The sequence below is a fragment of the Pogoniulus pusillus genome, chromosome 17, assembly GCF_015220805.1.
Source record: "Pogoniulus pusillus isolate bPogPus1 chromosome 17, bPogPus1.pri, whole genome shotgun sequence".
In the NCBI taxonomy this organism is placed as follows: Eukaryota; Metazoa; Chordata; class Aves; order Piciformes; family Lybiidae; genus Pogoniulus; species Pogoniulus pusillus.
This window is the reverse complement of record NC_087280.1, coordinates 18,704,543-18,722,445: the sequence shown is the minus strand read 5'-3', so window position 1 is coordinate 18,722,445 and position 17,903 is coordinate 18,704,543. Positions and strand designations below refer to the sequence as shown.

General features: G+C 39.7%; 1 protein-coding gene across 4 annotated transcripts in view; it reads right to left on the bottom strand.

Annotated features, from left to right (window-relative positions):
• The window catches only part of IGF1R (insulin like growth factor 1 receptor), a 186,252-nt gene that overhangs the window by 146,231 nt on the left and 22,118 nt on the right, over positions 1 to 17,903 (bottom strand). For all 4 annotated transcript variants that reach the window (XR_010305425.1, XM_064158027.1, XM_064158030.1 and 1 more), the window contains exon 2: positions 8,157 to 8,702. Coding sequence is in view for 3 of the 4 variants with exons in the window: in XM_064158027.1 (XP_064014097.1) it covers positions 8,157 to 8,702 (546 nt within the window). In the remaining variant the exon portion in view is untranslated. The remainder of the gene's footprint in view (positions 1 to 8,156; positions 8,703 to 17,903) is intronic.

Here is a 17,903-nt window from a genome sequence, read left to right as displayed (position 1 = left end):
CAGGGCTGTAACGGTTGGGGCCTGTGGTTTTTTTCCCCTCATCCGCTGAATGCTGCAGTGACTAAGCTGACAAAAATTCCTAGCCAATTATAAACCCACTTAAAGAGACAGGCAATCCCCTTGCAACCTTCTCTTGCGATCCTATACGGGAAGTTTCTATACATAGAAAAACATCTCCTCCTCCCAAGGCTTGCGTTGGTATAAAAGACTTTCTCTGCGCGCTCAGCACGTCAAACATGCTTCCTAAATGGCATCATTTCCCAAAACTATAAGCTTTAATCACCCATACATAACCCTCACACATCACCGGAAAAATAAAAGTGAAAAACATAAACAAAACAGGAGAAACAGATCCCCACAGCTGAATTATACTAGTGCAAAGTTAGTGAAGCCAGGCAGGTGATGAGTGTGCTGGGCAGAGATGAGTCTCAACAGCTACAGAGCACTGTTTACGACGAGGGGAACAATTAAAGAGTCTATAAACTCACTATGTTGCAACAAGTGAAAAACCTATCCAGAAGGTCACACTGGTGTACAAACTATAAGACTGATCCACCTAAGAGCATAAGCTGAACTGTAACTAGCAACAACAAGAACTTTGAGTTGCCTATCAAATTCCTGACATGCCAATCAGCAACTAAATTACAAAAAAAAACCCAAAAAAAACCCCCACACAAACAAAAAACAAACCACCCAACCAAAAACGACAAAAAAAAACCCAACACACCAGCCTTCCCAGGAGGGATCTTCAAGTCATGTGCTGAATTCCTCTTGCCCACACTGTCAAGGGCTACACAAATGAATTTAATAATTAGCCAGGGCACACAGAACTACACTTGAGGCAGGTAACTACAAGTTTACTTTGCCCAGCATGAAACAGTAAACATGCCAAAGACAGAGAACAGTGCATGATTTCTAGCTTTAAAACCCCCGTTATGGGCACCTCAGACCCTTACCATTTTGTGGTGGGCAAGCTATTTGCTAAATCATTTTTAGCACTCGGCTATAGCACATGCACATTCCATTCCAAACACTCAAAACTTAGCTGGGCAGGGGGGAGGAAGAGACAGTTGACAACTGAACCAGGCTGAGTTCACCTCTGAAGAAAAAGGCAATTCAACAATCTCTATTAACATACTATTATCCAAGCATCTTTTTATTACAAGTCAATTCTCAGAGCCATAAAGAGACTTGAGAAGGAAATCATATTATTAGTGGTAAGGAAAGTTAAACAAAGGCTGTTTCATTGCTGTTTAACACCGAAAAACTTGTTTGCTACATGAACACAATTTATGAAAATGCTTAAGGACAATTCATTCCTACATTTGTGTGCGCTCTGGGAACAAAAAAATGGAAAAAGGCACCCACTATGCAAAATTTTTTGGAGGCATGATTTCCAGCCAGGGTTGAACCAAAGTTTTACCTTTATTACAAAAATTTGGCTGGCAAGTTTGATGAGTTTGCTCCCACACCCACCTCCAAATCTCCTGCAGCCCATTTCAGCCAAATTCAATCACAGATCAGTCAGTCATCACGAAAGATGCATTTTGATACATTCCATGAAAATGGACAGCTGGGTAGAAGATAGATCTTTTTTAGGGCCTCCACCAAGATAAAAAGATTTTGGCTTAAGTTCACTCCTTGTTAGAAACCCATACAAAGCACCAACTGTCAAAACAGAAATCCCCAGGAAAGCCAGCAACCCACTACGAGGACTTCTTGCATGGATAAGAGCCACAGATAGAGAATTGCAGAAAATGCTACACCAAGCTGAGTTTGCTTTGTCCCTGCAACATTTGTAAGAGCACAGCAAAAGCAAGCTTTCTTCTGGTTTTATACTTGATACTTCCTTGATATTTTTCCTATAACGCTGTTAGCTATTCCCAGTTCCCAACCGGTCTGCAAAATCATCATAAAATTGAATTCTTCCATTACACATAATTAACTACCCAATAAAACTGTCTATTCTATTAATAAACATGTGTCTAATATATACCAATGAGAAGTCAATGTTAAGCAGATTAATCAAAGATTTAGTTCAAGTTTAGATGTATTTGGTTTCATAAATTTAACGTGGTGCTGCAGCACAGGAAGGTGAAACAAAAAAGTAATTCTCTAAACACTGCAGCATCCTCAGTCTCCTCTAGGACAAAAGCAAGAACAGCTAAGAAGTGTTGCAAGGGCTATCCAGCCAGATTTCCATCACAGCACCCTCCTTCCTGAAGATGCATTTGCATAAAGCATAGAGGTTCTGCCTCCACTTTCAACCTTCAGCAAATCTGTCATGGGGTAAACTCTAGAAATGCTAATCTGCACATTTCTTAAATCACAATGGCCTCTATGCCAAATGAGGCTTAGATTAGTCAGAATAAATGGGCATCTACATCCAAGCATCTAACATAAACACACTTCTGGACTGATGGAGACAAAGCAAGTGTTAAATACAATGTTTTCTAAGGAGAAAAGTGTGTTATGTACAGATGTGAGTGGAAAAGACACAAGGTATTTTCAAATGCCGTAAGAAAACTTTTTTTTAAATTTTTATTCTTTGTTACAAAAAGCAGAGAAAGGGTTTAAATTTTTGAAAGGATTTTTTAAAGCTTTTTTTAACCCATGGCAAAGTATCACCTAGTTAAGTGCATCAAGTCTTTTAACACTGGAAAACAAAGCTCCAAAAGTTAAATCCTTTCAAAAACACTACACATCTTTCTGCCAAAAAAACTAGGAAGCCAAGATGACTATTCAACGTTAGCACTTAATTTTTGGTGAGTAGTGCAGGCGGCAAGATTCACAGTGTTCTTCCCAGGTTATGGCATTTTGCAACAGAACAAAGGAAAATGGCAAGTATACATTTAATTTTAGCCCTTTTCTCAGAATATAAACCACTGCTACAGTAATTAACTGCAGATTGGCCTGAACTGCTCTGCGGCCATTCCAGCTTACTAATTAAATATGCTCTCACAGCCATAATAAAAATTCTGGGAAACCTCTGGCCAAAGAGCAGCCTTCTCAGGAGGGGGGCAAAAGTCAGGAAAAAAACCTTCATTTAGAACACAAACACTAACAAATTTTTTTCAACATGCTCCAGCTTTTTCTAACTCACTGACACCAACTGTGCTTTCTATGATTCTTGTCTCCTCTACCCTTCTGTTTATTCCGTTCAGAAGATGTTTATTTGCTCAGGAGTTTGTACATTGACTCAATGGACAAACAACCTGTAATTTTAATTACAAAGTATGTTCAGGTTTATAGGATACATTTCTTTTTTTTTTTTTTTTACAACCAGAGGTAGGATTGGTATTACACACAGTAGCTTCACTGAACATTATACCACATCAAACTTGGTTGCTAGAAGAACAACGCTTCCAGAATATGTTGTCCTCTGCTGACATAGTCAGTTTCTGCTATAATTCAGCATTTAAAAAAACCAAACACACAAGAATCCCTAAATGAAGTAGCAAAAAACATTCATCTGTCATTTAAAGCAAAATATGTGCAGTTAGATTCGGCACCTCTGTCTCTCTTCGCATCTACACAATTTGGTTATGTTCAATACTTCTGAAGAACCATGGTGACTACTTCTCAGAGGGGGAAACAATAAAGAGTGAAAGGGGAAAACAAATAATAATCCAAGCACATGGTTTTCACCACTACTCTGCTGAATCAACAGGGAGCACATTCCCAGATGGCATACACTGGTAAGTACTGCACAAGTCAATGAAGCTATGTCAAATGATACCACTCAACTGCATTATCTTTTGAGCTCCTTGTAAACAAACAGGAGCAGATTCCGAATATTTGTGATAATACATCATGTTACTGTCCCCATATGTTTAAACATTTTAGTAGAAGGTACATATGGACCACTCTTCCCACTCACTGTCATTCTCTCCCTCCTGTTCTTCATTCTTCACATGCACCATATCTTTTCAGGCCACTGTCAAGCCAATTCAGAACGGAATAAGGATACATTTTCATTAAAAACATTTTGTGCTTAGATGCCATCTGCTTCTTTATCAGTCTCCAAATCCTCATATGCCTTTTCTGTGGTTTTCAGTTTCACACATTCAGAAGCTGAAAGTTTTCTTCCGTTGTATTGTGAAGCGCAGTCTATGTGAACTATTGTTTTTCACACCAAATTTGCCGGCTTTGAAACAAGTGCTTAATGCTTATGGCCCTAATCCATGCTCTCTCTACAATGCTAGTTAAAACCTATTTTTTTTAACGCCAGTGACACATCTAATATTAAAGATCCTTCACACACTTCAGATCCTCACCTTCATCGTTTTTATAGGAGGCACAGATATATCATCCTCTTTGTGCAGCACTGTAATTTGCTCTCTCACAGAGGGAGAAACCAGACTTCCAGGCCATGCTCTTGTCCTCTGACACAGAAGCTGCAGTTCAAGCCATTAGCCCTTCATAGCAGGTATTAACAGCCTGTCCTCCCCACCATCAGACCCTGGTCTTTCTTTTATCCGAGTAAGAAAGAAAAGGTTTTAGCTAATACTTGACAGATAGTATTTCCACCTTAACTGGGAATGAATGGAAAGCAGAGGAATAACTAAGACATAGTTTAAACAAAACAACAAACGAATCAGCCATACACTACAGATCGTACCCCTATAGGTCACTGGTGGTTTTGCTATTGCTTTCCCACATGAACAGATTACCTAGTTCATTTCTTATGGCCCTAGAAAACGCCAACAGTCTGTTAGGAAGCATTATCTGGACTCGTTTGAAAGACAAAGGTTATGGCAGGCAAGAGGTGCTGAACTTCCAGACACGCTTTCAAGGCTCATATTCACTTTTGGGTTACACAGGCTTACAAAGGCACAGTGACTGTAACAGCTGACCTCCAAACTTAATCATCAACAAAAGGAATATAGAAAATAACAGAAGTTTTCTTGACATTAGACCAAAGGACAAGTGAATCAAGTGTGTCATCAGAGACTAGTCTTTCAACACGCACAGCAGAAACAGTGTTTCTGGTTCTCACATCAATCGCTAAGCAAGGTGGCAGGCAGCTCCCACAAACATTTCCAGCAGTCACAACTGCCAGAAGAAACAAAACAAAACAACACAAAAAAACCAAGAAGGCTGTAAAGTTATTTGTATGTCTGGACGCCCAGTTTTTATCTTTTCCATCTTTACCTATGCCCCAAAGCACAACCACTGATGCATATAACTTCAGTACTCTCCTTTTATCTTGAGGGATTCTTCCATGCAGAGCTGTACAGTTGGCATTTGATATGCCACAGGAAAAGTAGGTGCAAGTCAGAGAGATGACAGCATGCCAAACACAACGCAGCACACCACAGCTCCAAAGTGAGCAAACTTAGCGAGGCTGCTGCCTTGGGGCACTCGAAGGTAAAGGAATGTACACTACACAGAAACCAGGGCAACAACATTGGCAGAGAGGCTGCTGACACTTTATGCCGAATCTTTAAAAAAAATAACAACTTAACAGCTTCTGTACAGTTTATTCCACTATAGGAATGTCAGTGGATTATTCTAGGTCAAACACAGCATATCCTTCCCTCTCTCCTCCCTACACCCTCAGCACTGTTCCTGCACAAGTTATATGGAAGGAAGCACGGGGATTCCTTTGTGAGCAAGAAAAAGAAGAAAAAAGCCTTCCACTCAACAGAAAATCTCAACAAAAGCCAGGCTACTTAAGTACTAAGTATACCCACACAACATTCACCCACCAACCTTAGGTCTTTCAGCATAAAACCTAAACAAGGACAAGAGATTTAACACACAATCCTCTACAGACTCAGAGCAAAGAAAAAGGCACAAAGAGCTCCGAGTTGTAGACTGTTTTCAGTTTAACATTACTGTGACGCATAGAGGGCAAGTCAGGGTTAAACCAGACTACATTAGTAAAATATTTCCTGGAAAATAACATAGGTCTCATCTTTACTGGTAGGAAAATGCAGACTGAAACACTTGGTCACTCCAAAGTCCTCACTTGTATTCTTTTTCAGTTCTTGTGTCATTTTACACTGCAAGAGCCCTCTCCAGATCAGGAGTTCATTGCCAAAGTGTCCAAGCAATCTAGCAGGAAAGACAAAAAGCTTCCATTTTGAACAACTGCACATGTATACCTCCCTTGTTTTAATTCAAAACAGCAGTATATTGGGGTTGAGGTTTTTTTTAGGTGAATGGCTGGCAGATTTAAAGTCTTCTTCCTCAAAGTCAGTGGCTTATCAGGACAAACAGATTAAATAGGTCCAACCTTCTCACTCTTTCTATTGATTAGAACTTGATCACTTCTTTATACACTCTGCATCCTAAATTACTCTGAATCTCCACTGTTTCTCCACAGTGTAATGCTCTTACAAGCTTTTCAAGGCTCTTCCCCAATACTTCATTTCTTCATCACAATCTCCCAAGAAAGGAAGATGAAATCATATAGGAAAAGAAAACATCTACAGCTTTGCCTTAAAAGTATAGCATAACTATGACCTCATTTTATTTAAACAGACTTCTTCTCGTGTGTATTTTGGACACAAATTATTTCAGCATTCCCCTAGAACTCAATAGGCTTCTCTTGCACATTACTTTTGTCTACACTAAAGTGCCAGAGCATACAACAGAAGGCAAGTAAATTGTAGTATCTCATTAAATACACTCTAAGTTACATGTATTCAAACCACTGAAAGCGATGAGACTGCACAGGAATCCCTCAGGTCACCCTCTGTACGCAACAGTTACACTCTTAACGAAGACATAAATTTGGCCTGCGGAAGCCCAAGAACTCACAGCAACACCCAGTGAGAAAGCAAGGCAGCTTAATTCCCTCACATTGGACACATCAGTGCCTCCCATTATCAGGCTGAGGGGTTTTCTTTCCTGTTTCAAACCAAATTTTGACTTCATAGCATCATAGAACCATGGAATCAACCAGGCTGAAAGAGACCTCCAAGACCATCCAGTCCAACCTAGCACCCAGTCCTATCCAATCAACTAGACCATGGCACTAAGTGCCTCATCCAGACTTTTCTTGAACACCTCCAGGGACAGTGACTCCAGGGACACTTCCCTGAGCAGCCCACACCAATGGCAAATCCCTCTCTCAGTAAAGAACTTCTGTAAGAAGTACAAACCTACAAAATACTGTTTTCAGAGATGGTTTTGGCATGCATTGACTGGAACTGCCCTACAAGGTACTTTTACTTCAGTTCTAACTGAACATGAGGGCTCCACAAGAAACTGATGAACCACTTCAGGTATCCTGTTCCTGTTAGCCCTCACACTGTGGTGTTTCCTACCATTAGAGAAGCTTTGGGCCAGACAGCAAATAAAAGTCAGGAACTGTTCCTCCCACTGATGACTGCTTGAAAATAAGCCCTACTGATACTGCAGGGCTCAGCTTTCATGAAGTTACAGGATGAACTCATAAAGCCTGCCATGTAATCATGTTATCTGAGCAAACTATGTATTTGTTTACTCTATTTTTAAAACGTGAGAAGAGATCAGATTTGGGGTTTGCTAATACTCACTAGCAGAAAGACAGAAACCTTGTCATGCCAGATAAGAACAAAACTATGAAGAACAGTTTCAGAGTCCATATCCACTGACTCTTTAATACTACAGACTGTGCAGTATAAACTGATTTCAGTATTTTTACCATTACAGGTAAAATTCAGTAAATTTACCATTACAGGAATTTTGAAAGGTGCATGCCAAGGGAAGCAAAGAACAAAGGTCAACAGACGCCCAGTTGACAGATTCAGTATAGTAATGACCCTGGCACATTTGTAACCTCACTTCAGCAAGGATGGAGATGGCATTCGACAGCCATCTCCTGCCAAAGTCTTCAAGGGACGTAAAAGCAATTCCAGCTTTGCTGTAACAGCTTCAGTTCTACATTTACTACGCACCTTTTCCACGGAGCAGCAATTTGTGAGGGGTTATTTTGGTGGGGTCGAGTTTGGTTCTGTTTTTTTAAAACATATTTTTTAAAAAAAGGTGACATAATCCTTCACTGGTTGTGGAGGAATCTGATTGTGTGGCAACTGGGTAACATTATGTAGTCTACAAATAACTAGAACAAAAGTTTAGTTTGATGAAAAGCTCAAAGTAAACCACCAAATTTAACCTCTACTCATAAAGAGATAGTAAAAGCACTGTATCTATTCAAGTCTTACTTTTCTGGCAGTGGTTGGTGGTCCAGCAGCGGTAGTTGTATTCATTGTTAATAGATGTCTTCTCACACAATGGCTTCTCTTCCATTGTTCCAGGACACAAGTCCCCACATTCCTTTGGAGGTTTATTCCCAACGATGTAGTTATTGGACACTGCATCTAGGATAAGAGACCAGTCCACTGTGGAGAGGTAACACAGGTCAGAGTTCTTCTCAATCCGTATGGCCCCGCGGGTTATGTTCCTCAAGTTGTGAAGCCCAATCTCTTTAAGATTTGTCATTTCAAAGATGACCAAGGCATAATTGTAGAAGAGGTTCCTCCCACGAATGACTGTGAGGTTGGGGAAGAGATCACTGAGGCTTTCCAAGCCAGCCACACGGAACAGCAGCAAATAGTCAGTTATGACAGTGAGCTTTGGAAAGCGGAAGTTGCTGTAATCCTCTGCTTTAGAGATGAGCAGAATCCGAAGGAAACCCTCTATCACCGTACAGTTCTCCAGGCGTTTCAGCTCATGGATATCATTGCGAATGTCGACATTTGGCCCACAAACTGAAAATGTGAAAGGAGAAAGGTCAGTTACTATATGAATTCTCTTCAAGATTTTTTAAATTGAAGTTCAATTCTGATGGACATAAAACTTTCAAGTTCTGAATTAGGTTGCAGTTTTCAAAAGGGAAATGAGTACTTGATATACACCTGTACTGAACATGCCTCTCATTTAACCTATCACTATGAGCACTACCAGGACTAGCACACAGACACGCCTATGAATATCCTGTAGCAGACAAAGAAATACTGTTTTGTTACCGCAGCTGAAAAGAGCTGCATTAGATGGAGGAGCATGAAGATAAACGAAATACCTTTTGCAAACTCTACTTCAAATCACATCATGACTTTTGTGATGTGACCAGGGATTCAGCCACATGATTTCAGACTACTTAGAGGTAATACAGAGTGACCTTCCTTAAGACTGCAACTTGTTCTCACACGACTCTTTCTTCCCAAGGTCACAAACCAGACTAACCCTAACTCTTGAAAGCTGGTCTTGCAATAGTTCAGCAATAACACAAAATCCACCAACAACTGGTTGGCACTTCCTGCACTGTGACTGCAAATAAAGTGCTCAGACTTGTAGCTAAACAGTTCCTTATAACAAGTTCCACTAAACCAAGTTTCACTGATTTTGGTACTATGACATAAAAAAGATTCTGGAGTTCTAAGCAACTTGTAAATAAACTTGAATTCAATGAAGAAACAGCATCAGAGTGAAGAATCTCCAACAGGCTGAACTCAGTGCACTCAAGAAAACATAACCGAAAGGATTCACAGAAATTGCAGGAACATCCAGGTTGGAGAAGACCCTCAGAATCACCAAATCTCATCTACAACCCTACTCTGCAAGATCCACCTTAAACCATATCCCAAAGCACCACATCCAAACGACCCTTAAACACATCCAGGGTGGGTGACTCCACCTCCTCCCTGGGCAGCTCATTCCAGTGCCTGACCTAACAAATGTATATATTAAATACTTCCATATTAGACAGGTATCACAATAAAAAAATTAGAGATGCTGGAAGTGTACTAATAATTTAATAATTAAGCACATAAAAGGCACTTTGATGTAAAACAAAGAACTACAGAGCGTACAGAGCTGTTGTTCTTGGAAATCCTCAGAACTAGTCTTCTGTTGAAACCATGGAAAAAAGATTCCCCAGAACAGATAATAAGCTGCTTGTAAGCAAACAAAAGAAAAATGCCAATTTATTTAAGCAACCCGAAACTTAAATAAACCTCAAGCAATTCAGTTTTGTGGAAAGGTTCTCTTTTTATGCATGCTAGGCTTAATTATTTTAACAACATCTTTTCCTCAGACACAGAAAAGGTCTAAACAAACACTGGAGCCAAAAAAATTAAATTCTAGCCTAGACAAATTGTCCAGAGATTCAGAAATTGCACTGACAATAGAAAGCAGCCCTTCCATCCCACAATACTTATCTAAGATTAATAACTTCACAAATAATCCAGAACAGGATCATGCTTAAACCACAGCAACTGTAATATCCAAAAGAGACTTAAAGACTTTGAAGTCTTTAGAAGACTACAGGACTTTCTTGTTAGATGGACAACATGAAAAAAACAACAGGGTGAGATCTTTGTTAAGAAACAGATGTTTTCTACACAAACTATTACCTAATCTTCCTTCTGTAAAGATCCAAGCTGAAAACAGAAGCTATTAAAACGTGACCTGCTGCACTCAAAGTGCAGGAAAGTTAATTCCCTACACATTTTAAAAACAAAGACAATGACAAAGAAAACAAAAATGCAATGAAAAAACACCCCACACCACCAAAGTTAAGACCACACCACACTTGACCATCATGACCAGTGCAGCAGGGAAGTTCTAATATACAGCGACTACAGAACAACTGCATACGAGTGCATGGAATATACGTCAATACTTTAACTACAAGAAAATGTTTTTTAGTCTCTGAGTTGGTATCACCTGGCTGTAGCAGCCAGATGGGAGAGGGAACAGTAAGGAGTTTCAAGATAGTAGATAGGATAATAGATGCTCTAGGCACGTGCAACAGAAGTGTGGGCTTCGCTCCTTAACCCATAGGAAAAACAACATCGAGCCCAATTAAATTCCTTTAAAGCTGGTACGCACGTCTTGCTCTCATTGTCTGAACATTTCTTCTGGAGAACCATCCCTCCACCCACCCTCAAGGGACACTGCCCTCTGCTCAAAGCGCAGCTCAACAGTAACTTGAGTATGTTTACACTTTGATGTTGGGCTTCTCTTTTTTAAAAAAAGGCAAGTCAGAAGACAGCATTTTCCCAATTAAACTGTTTCCATTTCTGTCTCTACCAGCTAGTAGAAGAAGGTGAGCAGTATGGTTCCTGTTACAGCAAAGCAGAAGTAGCAAAATTTATTTTACTGCTGTAAAATTTTAGAAAGCCTAACTGCTCCAAGCCCTTTATTTTGTGAAAGAAATAAAATTTGCACTTGTGCTGACATTTTGTAGGCAAGGTTCCAGAGTGATGGGTTTAAAAACAGCTGAGTTACAATACCCTAAAGAACAATTTGTAAGAGAAATGGCAGCAGCCGTTAACTAAAGCATTATATATCTGTCCATGTTTCTATTCTGAGGTTGGGCTTCAAAAAGTCATCTTGCTTTTAGCTTTATCTTTGTTTCAGCTTGAAAGTTACTTAATTTTAGCTATTCAATGCTTTTATAAATCAATGAGATTTTTAGAACTTTGTGGCAAAAGTATGCACTCACTTGCCTCAATTATGAAACATCATCCCCTCAATATGGAAAAGGATAAAGTCCACTGGGCTCTAATGTTAGAAAGTGATTTCAGCTGAGCATGCTGCTGACGGTTTTCAGAACTTAGTAGTTCATCTAGTGAGTTATGTTTTTTAGGATTTCATGCATATAATGAGAACTACAGAGACCCAAACATGAAATTGGACAAGCATCTTGGTCCAGACCAATATTTGGAAAAAAGCAGTTCCAATTACAGTGGATTTTTCTTTTCCTTTAAAATTCACATTGTTCATGGGAGTTAATTACAGCACAATGCATCATCTTTTTCTCACTGCTCTGAAAAGGATTATATGAAACACAAATTAATCAGAGCCCAAAGTCAACTAAAATTTCCATTTGGCTGTGTTGTGTTTTTTTTGGATCCCATTTTAGTGAAAGCGTATCTGGACTTAAAATCTAAACTAGTCTGTCAGGCACAATGAAGTGCACATAAAATGCTCTTTAGAGCATTTATACTCCATTTAACAGTTTTCAATATTCCAGTTTACAGAGCTTTTTAAATATGACTATTACAATTTACCTTTGGTTCATGTTCAATTCAGAACTGGAAGGCAACTAATATCTATTTCTTTTGCTCACTAACAGAAAAGAAAAATACAACATTTGTTTATTGCCCTGCCACAATAGTTCTGGGTAGATTATAAACACCCAGGATAATTACCAGTAGTCAGATTCATGCTGTTTCCATTCAGCTGCTTACAAATCTCCAAGCCTTTTCTTAAACTGCCTATCACTTCGCAGACTTATTCTATAAGAAGTACCTGATTCTGAGTATGACATCAGCTCTTTAAAGAAATATGTATGTATTTGTTTAAAAGATAACTTCCTGATACAGTAAAATACCAAAGATAAGCACAGAATTCTTTACCTAGATGAATACAAATGCCTCCCTGGAAGGAGCACTTCAGTCCAAAAGCACTGAGTTTCACCTACTATCCAACAAGAACTTCACTTGCTCCTTTTTTTCCCAGAGCACCCAAGCAGCAAGCCTCAGGGCATGTTCACTTCCAGATATGACAGAAAAATCCACTGCACACCACAACCTTTCTGAGTACTTGCAGCCCATTCCCAGCCAGAGAGAGATCCAAGCCTGATCATGTAACTGAGAAGGGGTCAATGAACTATAAGGAAAAGTGATTGCACGTAACAGGTTCATAAGATGAAAGTAACTAATGCGACCTGAAGTCTATTCCTTGATCTGGCAATATCTCCTAGCAGGTCTTCTTCCCAAGTGCTGCTCCAGGCCAGGGCACCAAAAAGCAGAACAGAGGCTGTAAACACACACACTGCACAGCACACAGGTAGAGAGCTGATACAACCAAGTACACGCAGACTGGACAGGCTAAAGCAAGGGCTGGGTGTGATAGAAAGATCTTGGACTACTACAGTGATACAGTAGTTTCTTCTTGACTGTAACTACGATTTGCTAATGGTCACATAACAAATTAATTGCTATAAGGTGTTAGAAGGCAGGAATGACAGTTCACACATTGATTGGTGTCCACAAGAGAAGAATTAATTTCTATTAAAAAAAAAACCAAACCACGATTTCATCATGGCATAGTTCTTGCTTTCAAATGTTGCACTCTTCCCAGATAACCCCTTTAGAAGTTCTAAAGAAACACAATGGTTTAAGGGTTTCTTGGTTTTAAAAAAAAAAGGGGGGTGCAAAAAAAAAATCCCAAAACAAACAACTTGCAAGGAAAAAACTGAAACAAACAAACTACACACATTCACACATTAAGCCCTTCTTTTTACTTTTTTTGGGCAATGTTAAACGGTTATACTACACTGAGTGGTCTCAATATCCTGTGAACTAGACAGAAGTTAAAAATGGAGCAGTCACCACCATCTGGCTCTCTCAACACCAGAAAGTCTTCGACAAAGCACCACCAAGGCAGTTCTGAGTCATCGAGTCAATCCAGCACAACCCTTTCGAAAGTCTAAGGCCTCTTCAACCTAAGCCTGTTCCAGCTGGGTCAGGCTTTCCCTAGCAACAGACTTGCTCAGCCTGTGCAGGTATTTACATTTCTGAAATGAGAATCAGGACTGACTGCTTGCTATTAACACCTAACAACTCCCGTTCACCTTTCCTTTGTTGTGTATACTCATGGCATGTTATCAAAGCAAGTTAGGATTTCCCTTTGTTTCCCCTCTTCTGATTTCCTTTCGGTAAAAGTTGTTTCCTTCACTTTAGAGCAGAGACAGGAAAGCTTTCTCTTAAATGAGAAGCCTGGATACCTTCAGCTTTTCCATGAAGAAAAAAAAAAAGTATGCCCTTACACTGGTTGCTGAAATAAAGTACTGAAAGTGCAAAATTTGCTCTAACTCCATATTGTCTTCCTGCCCAGGGGTTAAAACAGCCATTCCAAGGACAGTCTGTGAGCCACAAAGTTCAGAAGGGTTTTTTCAAGAGAGGGAATAAGGTTGCTCAACTTGTCATCTACCCTGAAATTCTGTACAGCAGTAATAAGTACAGTATGTTACCAACAGTACTGGCTTAATTAAAAACAAACAAACAAAATCCAACAACACACACCAATCGGTTGTGGCTAGGTCTACTTTTAAAGAATAGCCTACTCGTGCAACCAAAAGAAAAACTTCATTTCACTAGTAAGCACTCCACTTAATCAGGAGGTCTGCTTTCCCAGACAGCTACTGTTACTCTCTGGTCAACCAAGAGCTAATGCTACTGAAGACAGCGACACTGCTCTCTCCCAGACTCCTCTAATAATGAGGCTTGACCACACCACCCTGCAGCAACATCAGCTCAGAGCTGTGGGCCTTTCTGGAAGATCTGCACATCTTCTGAACAGTATTGTTATTTATTCCCAACAGAGCCACTTCCTTTCCATCATGTGTTTTTTAGTTTTAATCTACGGCAGGTCCCTTTCAAAAAAAAAGAAGTTCAAAGCAGCTACCCGATGTGGCTGTAAGCCAGCAGTCTTCATCCCAGATCCACTGCATGCTGCCTTCTTTTGAAGGCGAGCATCTCCAGAGTTATCATCCCTCTCTCCTAACAACAAAGAACAATTTTAGTGCATTGAGTGGCTTTAGATCTGCATACTGACATGTTTACTATCTACTGTATCAGCTCAATTGAGGGGTTGTCTGGCACACTGGAAAAAGAGAAAAAAAAGGCTCAAAAACACTCCACACAGATCCTGAAAGGTTAAAGAACAACTGACCAATGACAGAATCCTCATCTCCAGGTTATCTGAAAAACTGTAGAATCAGGTTAGGAAAAAGGATCTAAACATACACCAAAGCCCCTCAGCAGATAAGGAGCCTCTTGTCCACACAACTGCAATTGCTCAGAAAAGAAGCAGCAGTGTTCATTAATGGAAACAGAGAGTGACTAATCTGAAAGCGTTAACCTATATAGATTATAAACAGGGAGAAGTAAAACTTGACCCTAACTTCTCTCTTCATTCTTACCATTAAGTATTATGCTTTTTTTAAGAAAACCATCAGGATTGCCATACAGCCCTGAAGAAAACCCTGTAATTGTTCTTATTCAGTCGTCGCTGACCAGCGAGATACTGCAGTCCACGGCCTGGTCTTAAGCCTAATTTGTTGCTGTCGTTTCTCTCCAAGACTTGGAAGGTAGAAATTCTGAGAAGAAATTGATTAGCAACCACAATTTCCTTTTCAGCCCATGAAAAGTTCCAGCGTAGCTGCACCATCTGCAGATGCAGGGGGGAGGGAAAAAAAATTACTACGGAAGTCTAAAGATTCTTTAATTGCATACTATGCAAAGAAGAAATTAAATGTGGAGTTCACAGAAATCAGTGGTTGAAGAGATTGCTTATGACACTTTACATTAACACAGAATTCCACCACCCACTGAGCTCTTGGTTTTGCCTTCATAGTGACACTATGAATGAAATATATATTTTAGTGTCTTTAATGTACTTACACAGCCTCCCACAAAATTTCTGTACTCTCTAAGCTCACCTATCCTGCATGTGTCACATCAATCACTAGATCTCTTCCCCGGGAAGCCAGCTTCTGTATTACTTCTTGGAATGTCAGAATCGGTAACAAGAAGGGAACTATATCTGCACATGATTCAAGCTGTCTCCCTAACCACTAAACTACTCCTTTTCATCAAACACACCACAGAAACTCCTTTTTATTTACCAAGCCTTTACGAAGTTCTCTCTCTGCATGTGAGAGGAAAGAGAACAGATAAAAGACACCCTAACATCCAGAAAAGTCAACCATTTTAGATTTAGCCAAAGAAATCCACAATTTAATTTTAGCTTCTGCATTTCTAGCACTAGCACAACGCTGCCATCTTTGGCTTGCAAACCATGAAAGCAAATACTCTAACCCAAACAAAAAACAACTGTTTCCATTTGAATGTAAGTCTTGAGAACATTCTTGTTTACACATCTAAGGCCTGGGAAGAGAACTTGAAGGTTTTTTTCATTTAATTAAAAGTTAAGGACAAAGCCAGCCCACTGTGATCTTCTAAACACTCAAGGGACTGGAGGTAGTATTGCAATGTATATTTCTCAGAAATGACACAGTAATTGATTAATTTACCTTGTGTCACTCTTGCTCCTGACCACCTTTCACCAAATTCCTCTTCCCCAGATTTGGAAGCAAAAAGTGATGTCACAGGAAGCCAATCAAATTTGGACCAAATACCTTAAAAAGCAACTGAAGTTCCCCTCTCTGCATATGTTCTCATCTCCCATGGCCCTCATAAAAATATACACATCCTACTTGCATTTTCTTCTGCAACTCTACTAACTATATACCAAATTCAAGGGTTACCATGTTACCAAGCTAACCAGAACAAGACACTCACAAAAATAACAAACAGAAGGACTACAACCCACATCACAAAGTCAAACCGGCTCTGCCTTTTTGCTCTTGCAATTTCAGCTGTCATTGGCTAAAGATATCTCTCGCATTGCTGCTTTCCATGAACTTCCTCCAACTTCCCCATAACTTTACATTTTTTAAAAATTCAAAATAAATCACATTTCTGTCCCTTATCTCATCTGCTTTCTCTCTGCCAACATTTTACTTTGAATGTCAACAGGAACAGCAGCTTAGCAAAACATGGAGCCAACAAAATGAACTGAATCCCTTTAATAATACTGATTGATGCCTCCTCTACACAGCTCACTAGAGCAAGTGGCTCTAGATTTAGCCTAGCTCACGTGAAAGCATCCTCATGACAAAGTCATCCCCCCAAATTAATCCTCTCTCGCCAGGACTGCACTGACACAACACATCCCTCAGGGGTTCCTCTGAAGCCACATCTATTACCTCCTGCTACTGAAATAGCATAATGCAAGTGGCTTGGTTGGCATGGATTTCTGTTCATCCTCATGCATATCCAGGGCAGAAATGGAAGAATGTCTTATAGAGCTAGTAAGATCCAAGTAGCAGAGCTTACATGATCACCCCTGAACCCCTCACTATCAAACTGAGTCAAAGCAGTATCAAACTTCTGTGCACCACAAATCAGAATTAGGTTATGGATAATGTCTACAAGATTTTCTTCAACCCAACAAGAAAAAAAAATTAAAAAAATCAAACCCTGAGTAAATTCCTTATCCATTAATGCCCAGTGAAAGTCAAACACTGAAAGCCAAAGCCTGAGCATTACAATTGGAATTGAATACTCAAAACCTCTGGCAAGATGCCTATGTGTATTTACAAGAAAAGGAAAGCATTCTGAAGCACCTGCTGAATGCAACTCCACAGTAATGCCACAACCAACCTTGCAACACTTCAGAGTCACAGTATGGTCAAGTGTGCCAGCTTGTGAGAAAATCATTTGCGTCCAACAAAAAAAAATCCTGCACAAGCAAGCAGGTAATGCTTAAATCACTGAAGAGAAGTGCCATCCTCACAGGAAGAAAGGCACTTCAGACCCCTGCACTCTTACCCTGCATTATTACTTTTCTAACACCATCACAAAACAAGAATATGCCATTCTATAAAAAATACATAACAAAGGAGTATAGGTGGGGTGTTATGATCAATAACTAAGAGAGTAAAACATTTCTAAACTGTATTAGTAATGTTTCAACCCTATTCCAGTAGCTTCAGTCTAATGCCTGCTAAAGCAGAAAAGGAAGACTGAAATTACAAGCTGTTTATAACACTGAATTTATGTTTCACAATCTGTGATGACAATAGAGCTTAACAGAAATTGTCTCTCCTGGGGACTGTTCTTCTCCACCTTTACAAAAAAAAACCTGCAGGGTTGTATGTATGATTTTATTTATTTTTAAGAGATGTCTACACATCCAAGTGACTCAGCAGCTGGCTGACAGAAGCCTATGGGATGTACACTTAGGTAGCTGGGATAAGCAGCCAATTCTTCCAGAGCAAAAATTCATGTGGCTGGGCTCAGCAGATCACATTTAGGGAGGCTTTACTATGCTTT